The 11,507-nt window shown below is 35.6% G+C and overlaps 1 protein-coding gene across 1 annotated transcript in view; it reads left to right on the plus strand.

Annotated features, from left to right (window-relative positions):
* The window catches only part of FAT4 (FAT atypical cadherin 4), a 204,298-nt gene that overhangs the window by 120,943 nt on the left and 71,848 nt on the right, over window positions 1–11,507 (plus strand). Inside the window, exons 5-7 of the mRNA XM_012644174.1 lie at window positions 2,376–3,298; window positions 4,289–4,463; window positions 4,662–4,677. Of these exons, the coding sequence (XP_012499628.1) occupies window positions 2,376–3,298; window positions 4,289–4,463; window positions 4,662–4,677 (1,114 nt within the window). The remainder of the gene's footprint in view (window positions 1–2,375; window positions 3,299–4,288; window positions 4,464–4,661; window positions 4,678–11,507) is intronic.

Genomic DNA, 11,507 nt, shown 5'->3' on the forward strand with positions numbered 1-11,507 from the left:
TTTATAATTCTAGTTAGTTTAAAATTTATTACTTCCTCCTCCCACCCATTTACCAAACTTTTCCCCTTTATAAAAGAGGCTGTTCTGCAGTTTACAGCAAGGCCATAAAATCTCAGTATCATGTTCTCTTTTTGCCTCTGCAATTTAGCTGTTTACCCAAGGAAGCGGCAGACATGGTGGACTTAAGAGTATTCAGATCCTTGCTTTAATCGCTCCCACTGCTGTTGATTTATGTGGAAATGCTAGGCCATCACTTCACAGCCATGTGAAATCTTGTCAGTATGTTTAACGTCCTTTGATCATGGATAGGAAAGATTTTACGTGCTTTCGTAGAACTAAATTTTATATCTCCGTTGGTATTATTTTTATTCAGGTGTTTTCATAACTGTTTCTAATAATAATGTCTGAGTGTGGGCCTCAAAAGAATAGGGACTAAATATTTGCTGGTAGGTTGGTCATAGGAAATGCAGAAAATTTCCTTAAAAAGTAATAAAAAGTAATTAGATTATATATAACATACATAAATATTTGTGAATATACATATATACACATAATCAAAAATAAAAAGTTCCACCAATTGTGTGGGTATATGAAATTGCTAGAAGATTTTATCCTTCAAAACCTTTGGAATTTTATTATAAGAAATTGAAGTAGGCTGTTGGCTTTATTCTACCCAGATCTTAAAATTCTCTTTCTCCCCTGCTGGTGAATTGACTAGTAACCTGTGTTAGCTTTATTTATTCATCTTTTTCCTGATCCTCAGGCTCCTAACCATTCCACACTGTATAACCTCTGCTTTGTTCATTTGTGAATAGTCTTAAATAAACTGTAAAGATTAAAAGTCAGGATTTATAATGAGGGGGGAAACCTACCTTTTCAAAGATTGACTCGACCATTGTTTACCCCAGAAAGTTTTGTGAATAAGCCAGTGCCTGAAAGTTATCTTTATAAATATTTTTCCTATACATCAAGTTAAGCAAAGGATATTATTTAAAGACCATAAAATCACAGGAAAAAAGTAATTGTGACGTTTTTAAAAAGAACAAGCCCTACATGGTAGAAAAGAAAATCTCATTACTCAGATAAATTTTGCCTTTATAAAAAACTTGATGAAGTTCAAGAAAAGGCAAAAGCTAACTGAAGCAGTCATAGAATACAAAAAAAAAAAAAAATATTTAAAATAAATTAAGAGCAAAAAGGTGATTTAATTGTTCTGGAAGACTCTTGGGAAAGAGTAGACATCATTTCTGATAGTGGAATTCAGAAACCTGGATAGTTAATTAACTTTAGAAATATAGGGGCTATTTGTAAGCAATTCATGTTACTCAGTAGATATTCCCTAATCCCACTGTATAAAAATCTCTGCTAAAGATGGATTATTTAGGTGCATAATATGTTTCTTATCACAATATCCTCTAATATTCCCAATATCTTTAGGATAAACTATAAAAATACACATGACATTATGGCCAGTGAAGAAAACACCATTCTGAGACAGAAAAATCTGACTTTTTCTTTCTGTTTTCAATGCTTATCTGTTATTTACCTTCAAATTATTTACTAAAACTATAGGCTGATCTATTCTCCATGTTATCTTTGTTATAGGATTCTCTGCAATTATTTTCTGAATTAAAAATTTAGATATATTTTTAACTTAAAAAATGACACATGTTCCTAGAAAAAATAGACATTATCTAAATATAGCCCAGTGATAGTATGGGCATTTGTATTTGGAGACTTTTATGTATAGTTTCACTGCTAATGATTCCTTTAAAGAAAATTGTTTAAAAACTTTAAATATATCTAATAAAGTTTGAGAAAGAACTACTTACTGGAAGACTATTACTTGGCTAGATGGTTAATAGGAATTAATAAGTATTTATTGGTTCTGACAAGAAATGTAAAAGTAGACTTACAGCATCCATGAGTAATGCCATACATCAGAGCAGTTTATTACTCTTCTCTGAAAATTGGTGTTGGCTTCAATAAATTACTGAAGTTATAAATGGCTAATAGTATGGAGTGTGGCACTGTTAGTATTGGACCATTGGGAATTATGTGATAGAAAAAAGGAAAAGTATAGAAAAATATCCACTCTATGGAATACTTTTATAATTTAACATTTCAACACCCTAGTAAATAGCAAGCAGTATATAGATCATTTGTTCACCAGATTGTAAACATCTTTTCAGATCAAAAGTTAGCAGGAAAAGAGTTATATGTATGCATTATTTACTAAATAAATTAACTGCAGCTAAATCATTCATAACGTGTGTCTGAGTGCATGATATATCAAGCAGGCCAGAAGATTTGGTGCAGCTTAGTTTGCTATCGGCATACATTTAAGACAGTTTTATTTTTTCCCTCAATTTCAGGCATCAACTCTCAATTGGCTTATAGCATTGCTTCAGGTGATAGCCTCGGACAGTTTACAGTTGACAAGAATGGCGTACTTAAAGTTCTAAAAGCCCTGGATCGGGAAAGTCAGTCCTTCTACAACTTGGTTGTTCAGGTGCATGACCTACCACAGCTTGCAGCCTCCAGATTCACGAGCACTGCTCAAGTCTCCATTATTTTGTTGGATGTAAATGATAACCCACCAGCATTTCTTTCCCCTAAGTTGACATACATTCCAGAAAACACACCTATTGATACTGTTGTTTTCAAAGCCCAAGCAACTGACCCAGATAGTGGCCCAAACAGCTACATTGAGTACACCCTGCTGAACCCTTTGGGAAACAAGTTCAGTATTGGAACCATTGACGGTGAAGTGAGGCTCACTGGAGAACTGGACAGAGAAGAGGTTTCTAATTATACTCTGACAGTGGTGGCTACAGACAAAGGGCAACCGTCTCTCTCTTCATCTACAGAAGTCGTGGTTATGGTACTTGACATCAATGATAACAACCCCATTTTTGCACAAGCTTTGTATAAGGTGGAGATAAATGAAAACACACTTACTGGAACAGATATAATACAAGTCTTTGCAGCAGATGGAGATGAAGGTACAAATGGACAGGTTCGCTATGGCATTGTTGATGGTAATGCCAATCAGGAATTTCGAATCGACTCTGTCACAGGAGCCATCACTGTGGCTAAGCCTTTGGATAGAGAGAAGACCCCTACTTACCTTTTAACTGTTCAGGCAACAGATCGGGGCAGCACCCCCCGAACTGATACCTCTACCGTGAGCATTGTTCTACTGGATATTAACGATTTTGTTCCTATATTTGAGCTATCTCCATATTCTGTAAACGTCCCTGAGAATTTAGAGACACTACCCAGAACAATACTTCAGGTCAGTATATTTAAATAAAACAATATGTGTTCACTATAAGACATCTAACTGAAAGTCTCCCCTCTTCTACAATGTTCATGCTTCCCCACCCTCTCCCCATTCTCATCCATAAATGCTCACAGATACAGCAAATCTCAAAAAGGTTTATAATCACCAAACCTAAGAGCCTATTAATTTCCTCGTAGATGAACATATTGCATTTCAATTACATTCTTTTGTGTATATCCATGTTGCACACATTTATGTATTTGTGGTTTTGAATTTGTTTCACTATGAGAGTAATATCTGCACATAGTAAGAAAATAAAATGATGTAAATGTTTGAAAAATTTGTTACAAATACTGTTTTACCTTCCCTCTTCATAAATTCAATTACCCAGGTGAAACTGCTGTTAAAAATTTTTGTGAAGCCTTCCAAAAATGCTAGGCATTAGTTTTATGCACATTTTTACATAAATAGATTCATGAAATATATACTATACTGCACTTTTTAGTGTTTTACTTGAAATATTACAACTTAGGAATCTTTTTTTTTTTTTTTTTTTTTGAGACAGAGTGTCGCTTTGTTGCCCGGGCTAAAGTGAATGCCGTGGCGTCAGCCTAGCTCACAGCCACCTCAAACTCCTGGGCTCAAGCGATCCTTCTGCCTCAGCCTTCCGAGTAGCTGAGACTACAGGCATGTGCCACCATGCCCGGCTAATTTTTTCTATATATACATATTTTTAGTTGTCCAGATCATTTCTTTCTATTTTCTGGTGGAGATGGGGTCTCGCTCTTGCTCAAGCTGGTCTCGAACTCCTGACCTTGAGCGATCTGCCCACCTTGGCCTCCCAGAGTGTTAGGATTACAGGCCTGAGCCACCGCGCCCAGCCAACTTAGGAATCTTTGAGCGTAGTTCTACCTTGTTATTTTTAATGAATACATTGAATTCCATGGTTTGCATTGTCTTTATTTGGCTCACATGCATGGCGTGTACTATTCTCTCCTACAGGTGGTGGCAAGAGATGATGATCAAGGATCTAACAGCAAACTCTCATACGTTCTTTTTGGTGGTAATGAAGACAATGCTTTTACTCTCTCGGCCAGTGGAGAACTTAAAGTAACACAGAGTCTGGACAGGGAAACCAAGGAGCATTTTGTCTTAATGATCACAGCTACAGATTCAGGTAAGTCCATTGCAACCTCGTTCATGAATAATTTCTTCATAATACGAGTAAAAGTGGGTTTTGTGTACCAGTAAATTAAATATTTGTTGAAATTTACTAATTCTTGAAATTCTGGATTATAAATCATTTTATGAAATGTATACGTAAGTGGTAAGGGCTTAAGAACATCACAAGCAAAGCTCTTTTCCTGTAAAACAGAATGCATCCGTGTCCTGTAAGCCACCCGAGTACCTCTGGGTGTGACCTTACACTCTATTGCTTGAGTGAGGGGACATTTAAAGTACTTCAGCTTTGAAAACATTCAGATGGTTCTAGCCCTCTATTCTCTTATGATAGACATGGGTGAGTCAGCCTGTTAGGAGGAACTTTCACAAGAAACTGGTTCAGTAAAGCATTTATCTAAATGCACAGACTGCTCAAGAACCAAGTCCTGGTACCAAGGAGCCAAACTGTGAAATTTGGGGGAAAACCAGGGATTTAGAATTCTTAATATAAGGACAAATAGCAGAAGTGTAACTGATTTCAATGAAGGGCTGTCGCCATTAAATGAGAAATGTGAAGACCAAATGTGTGAAAATTTTGGCCAATATTGACATAGAGGAGTTATGAGTTATGGAGAGTACTGAGTTATAAAGAGTGAAAATTTAAGTTATCAGTAAAATTAATGTATTTGGAAGCCTGTCTTACTGGGCCTTAAAAATGGAGCTAAAGCGCATGATGGGAGGCAAAAATGCGTTTCAGTGACATTGGTGCCTTAGGTCAAAGTATTTTGGCAGTCTTGGAAAGTAAAGCATTATGTGACCCTTGTCACAAAGCACAACTCTCTGAGTGCTTTTTTTCAAGCTGCCCTAAAATGGACTGGTGTTTCAGAGGCCACTGGGGGAAAAGTATTCAATTAGATGTCTGAAGATCACTTGATATGGGTGATATAGAAAGCAATCAGATATTGTGTGGAAAAAAAAAGTCAAACTAGATGATTTTTTTTAAAAACTCATATGTGACCACAATTCTATGTTCAATTACTTCCCTGGCGTATTTTCGATATCATTAAAACTCACGTGTAACCAAAATTCTATGTATACTTTTTAACGACTTTTTGGGAGAATGTGGGAGTTTTAGATATCAGGTCTAGAATCTGCAGTTTGATCCTGTTTTCCAGGAACGAAGTCTCTGACACAAAACTTAAAATACACATTCACTGCTATGATTTAAAAGTCAAATTGGTAGATGACATGTGAAAATTCAAAAAAATATGGCATCTTTTAGATCCCAGATGCCATGTTATTCTCAAATTCTTAGTGTTCTAGGGACCTGGAAAATATCAAAATGTTCCAAAGAAAAAAGTTTGAGAATTTTATTCCTTATCTCACAAATCACTTTTCCTTTGCTCTTTTTAAGCTCTTACTTGATGGCAGCCCAAAGATAGATCAACTTTGGCAATATAGTAGAAATTGAAGCAGCAGCTTTTTAATCATGCAAACCTTTAAATCTTTGACTTTTGGGGGGAAAAGACATTAGCATTCCAACTATCATCATATTTTTTATTTACTGACTGCATGGCTGTAGAGTAGCACATCTGGAAACTCTCTAACTACTCTTTTCTGCTGCTCAAAATAAGCTACAACCACACTATCATATGTGTGTGGGACTGAATGTTACATTACTAAATAGCAAAACCAGAACGGAGTATAATTCTAGCTCATTCTTTTCCTATAGGATTAAATTGCTAAGCAGACTACAGCTCAATTATTGATAATATTTTGTTTATCTATAAGTAAAAGTATGAATAGTCTGCATTACTTACTGTTATTTCTTCTAGAAATATGTACTGTACCAAGTATTATAGAAACTCCTAGGAGGCTAAAGCATCTGCCTGGTACAGTAATGCAGGTACTACTACGTGGATTTTTCTAAGAGGGGAGCTTGCTCTAAATCAATTAATGTCCTTCACATGGTTTGACATTCTATTCCTAAGTAGCCTACCTTATGAGAGTCTGCCTTACCATTTTCTCATATGCACAATAAATAATATATTTTTAATGTGGCAAGTGACAGGGAATTATCAGAGAAATCAGAACAGCACACTTTAAAAATTATTTTAAATAATTATAATGAACATGTATCCTAGGTTTAAATACACAGGATCTATAGTTAAAACTGGGTTCAAATCTTACCTCTGCCATTTCCCAGCTACATAACCTTGGAAAATTTACCTGTTCCTTCATGATTATATCTATAAATGGAAATACTGATGCCTGCATGAAGAGTTTATTGGCCAGAATAGATAAGAGAATGGCTTATTTTAGCTATTAATAGAATATTAGTCAACATGTTTGCTAGACATCTCAAGCTTAGTAAGGCCAAAGTAACACTTTCTGGCTTCCATCTACCTCCCTGCCCTCCACCGATTGCTTTCTGTCCACCATTGCACAATTGCTGAAGGAAACCTTCTCATTATTCCTCATTCCTCTTCTTCTGTTCCCCACACTCAATATGTCCATTAACAAGTAAACTCCTACTCAAAAATGTCCAAAAGTGTCCTGAACTTATCTGCTTTTCTTTGTCTCTAACACCGCCACCTTATTCCAAGCCCTGGCTAGTGCGATAGCTTCCTAACTGCATATCTTTCCTCCTGCACAGTACTTTATCCAACAAGCAACAGACAAACTTAAAAAAACAAAGCAAAACAAAATAAAAAAAAAAACCTTCCAGTGGTTTCTAAGAATAAAACTTAAATTTCTTACCATTGACCACATGGCATTAAATGGCCTGGCCTCTGCCCACCTATCTGACCCCGCTGCCACCACCTGCTGCTGCCTTTGTCTTGAACAAGCCGTGGAGCACTGGCCCCGGCTCAACCTTTGTGTCCTCCCAACTCTGCATTCAGTGTTACCATGTTGTTAGGTTGAAATCAGCCAACATGGATATATTTACACTATGGAAATCAATAAATGCTTTGGCTTGGGGTGGCTTGTTTCTTGAGAGCAGTTGCTGAACATTTCCTGCCTACTGCCGATGCCAGTCAGTCTGGCTTTGTTAAAAATGCCAACCTTCCGCTGCCCATGGCCCTTGCACTTACAGTTCTCTCTGCCTGGAGTTATATACTCTGCAGCCAGCTGTTCTGTTCTGTTTTGTTTTGTCTGAGGGTGAGGCATTCATGTCATTTTATCATTATATTTGGGTAACATGTCAACTTCTCAGAGAGGACTTACCTGACCACTGATCTAATGTCCCCCTTCCCCTGTGCCCAGTGTCACTCTGCATCACTTTACCTTGTTGGGATTTCTTCTTAACACTAATTGCTATCGAAAGTTGTATGCTTATATATAATAAAATACATTAATATATGAGTAAGTAGAATTTGTCTCATCAATCTCATCATCCTTCCAGTAAAATATAAGTTTCCTAAATCTTATTCAAAACTGAATTCCCAGAAACACTCACAATGGGACCTGTGACATAATAGGTGCTTGATAAATATGTGTTGAATGAGTGAATGATTTAATGAGTGGAAAATGATGATAATTAGTTATCAGTTAAAGCTAACATCTTATTTTAATAAGCAACTGTCATTTATATTTCTTTAACATACTTGTGTTTAGTTTGCTGTTACATATTTACCACTTACTGATTTTTAACACGACCTTCCAAAAGGAAAAGTGCAAATCTTTTTCAGATCATGGCTGAAATTCCAGAAGTTTTTGCTGCATTGGTTGTGGTCATTCAAGTTGACCTCTGTTTTGAAAAGCAGCACAAGTGTTTAAGGCTCTGTGGTGTTTAGTGTGATGTGATAAATTGCAGTCATATGTAAGGATCCACTGAAGCATTTTATGGCTTTAATTCAGTTTCAAGTGCTTAAAATATTGCTTGAGTTATATTCTCATGACTCTACCCTGAACTTTCTGGCTCTTACTCAATTCTGTTATCTATTAGACATTTCTAGACAGGTCTTATTGCTACTCTGTGCTTTGCGATTCACCTTTTCTTAGTTTGATTCACTAATTCAAAATCTGCATAAGCAGAAACTATGGGCTTTTGAGAAGTTTTACCATCTGGCAATTCTCTGAAACCTGGGTATCCCAAGGCACAAACAGTGCGAGTCTTCCATATTTCCCAAATAGCCAAGTACCTTTTCAGCACACATCCTGCATGTGTCAACTGGTTTTACGTAGCTTAAATATAAGGTCCCATCACTCTTCACATCCACCGAATATGAAAAATTTGCTTGTTTTGAATTTTATTTTGGAACATTGGGGGTTCGCATATACTATTCCAATAGATAGACATCTATGCAAGTAATTTTTCTAGGTCCTTTACAATTTTTTTTTTAACTAGAGATGATCTTATGCCTGTGAGGCATTAATATCTGTCACTATTCTTACAAAGAACCGAGTTAGTGTGCAAGGAGGCAGTAAAACAAGCTGGTATGACAGTTGGGGATGTTAGTTATAACTCATTGCATAGTTTGGAGGGATTTTTAAAGAGAACTATGTGCAAAAAAATTCTAAGAGAAATCTGACTTAAAATGATGATTTTCTGGCCAGCAGATTTCTGGGAGATGAGCCAGTCCACTTCCTTTATTTCGTAGATAAGGGAATTGGAGCCTGCAAGTAAGCAGTTTACCAGAGTTTGCAGACACAGGTAGCAGCAGAGTAAAGATCGATATTTAGAATTTCTGCCTTTCAACCAAGTTCTTGCTCACCTATACCATATTTATTAAATATTTTAAGGAAATCAGAATATTCCTTAAAATATACTGCTGACTCTCTGCATGCCAGATTTCCAAACATGCAATTTAAAAACCTTTTCTTCTCATATGCCATTCATTTTACTTTAATAAATAAAACATGCAACTGTTATTTTTCTCTCCCCAAATAAATAAATGTTTCAAAACATTTTTAAGTGAAGCCAAATTAATTGGAATCAGCAATTTCTATATTGATTTTTTTCAAAATAAGCTAAATTTAGGCATTGTTGAAATTAAATTGCTTTATAGGAAAAGATATAAAGAATTCATTAGGCTTTGCTGACAATATTGCTAATTATCACTGCCAATTGTTATTTTGCATTTGTTAAAATCATTGTCATGCTAACTTAATGCACCTTATTTGTAAGTGCTGATTACAGTCAATGAGGCTGTTATGCTTCTGTGGGCTTTATTAATATGTAACAAGCATCTTAATATTATTTTGTCAAAAAATGTTTATGAAGCACTCTCTTCCAAGTAGTCTTCCAGGTACTGGAGAGAGAGTGTTGAAAAAAGAAGGTCTCTGTCCTTAGAGAGCTTACATTCTAGACAGAAAGATAGACAATAAATGAATAAAAATATAATACACAGACTGGGAGTGATATGAAACGTGATGAGGTTAAGATAAAGCAGGCTCAGTGGCTGGAGAGTAGAGAGTTGGAGGTGTTATTTTTGATGGTAGAATCAGGAATGTTCACTGTGAAGATCTGGTAAATAGTGTTGCCTGGAGATGAAACAACCTTGAAGTAGGGATCACGTTTGTTACATCCAAAGAGCAGCAAGAGTGCAGAAGAGAGGCAGAGCTGTGATAAGGAGCTCTCACTTCATTCACTGATGAAGGCTGGTTAGGGCTTTGAGCAGGGGAGTACCAGTTGATTTTGAAAAGATCTGATTTTTGTGGAGGACAAACTATGAGGAGCAGTGGTGGGGACGAAGATTAGAAATAGGGGTGACAGTGATGAGGCCGTTACAGTAGACCCTGAGAGAGAACATGGTAAGTGACTTGACTTAGGTCTCATCCAGCTGTTTGTCAGTGAGAACAAGATTTGAAGCCAGTCAACCAGATCAAGGGACAATTTCTTCCCTCATGTCAGTTTGTGTACCATATTCTGTTTTATATAGACCATATTTATAAAATTTTCTTCACTTTGGATTAAATATTATTTTTATATTACAAAGAACATTAGGAATAAAAAAAACTTGTGGTTCTCTGTCATTAAAATGGTTTGTAAGGTAAGAATATTCATAAATTAGAAATCACAGGATTATTCTCCTCATCAAATGAAGACATGTATAGCTAAGAGTTTTATAAGATACAAAGTACAAAGCACATGTTAGATACTTTACTAAGAATATACAGTACGTATAATATACACATAGATGCATAGACAATGTAGTGAGTTGGGCTGCATGTGTATTTGCATTTAATTTGGGGGTGGGAGATTAATCTGTGCACAAATTAAATATGTTCTCCTTCTCTATTTATTTATAGTTTAGTATACTAAAGGGATATGGAGATACTCCAGCTATAGATTTGGCCCAAAAGTTCAGTTATGAAGTGTCTGTGCATCAGCATAATTAATAAGTATTCAGGGAGAAGTTCACTTATTAGCATTTCTTATTAAGTGCATTTATCATCCAACTGAAACAGAATAAACTTCATTCTTATGCAGGGATTGAAAATTACTCTTTAATGGAGGGAAAACATGATGCTTTTGCAAAAGTTAATGCTAACAGCAAAAAGGACTAATCATCATGCTTTATTTTCTTGGTGAGGATATGATAACAATTTGAATTAATACTGTCTGTCCCATTATTTAGTTAAAGGGAGTCATTTCATTACAAATGACTCTATAATTAAAAGAGAGGTCAGAATTCTGTAATATGACATTTTACATCTGAAGACAGTTGTTTTTAAATATTCCAGAAAGATGGCATTTTGTCAGTATGATTTGTGGGAAATATGGTAGGGAAGCTTTCTTTGTTTAATGAAAATTGCTTGAAAACTTTTCATAAGGCGCCAATGAGTCCATAAATCAAATAGTGCTAGAGTTACTTTCAATTATCAGGAATTAATTACATTTAACTTACTTGTATATATTTTTTTAGACTTTATTTTTATTTTATTTTATTTTTTTCAACTTACTTATATATTTGAGTCTAAGGCAGCTTTGGTTATTTCCATTGGAGTATTTGTCTTAGATGGGAATTTTGTTTCCAAGGTTGATAATTGGTTATTGTTTTACTTCCTCTTATTTCAAGCAAGACTTTGCACCATGTCCTTTATTGACATAAGT

Source organism: Propithecus coquereli, unplaced genomic scaffold, assembly GCF_000956105.1.
Source record: "Propithecus coquereli isolate 6110/MARCELLA unplaced genomic scaffold, Pcoq_1.0 Scaffold207, whole genome shotgun sequence".
NCBI classification, from domain to species: Eukaryota; Metazoa; Chordata; class Mammalia; order Primates; family Indriidae; genus Propithecus; species Propithecus coquereli.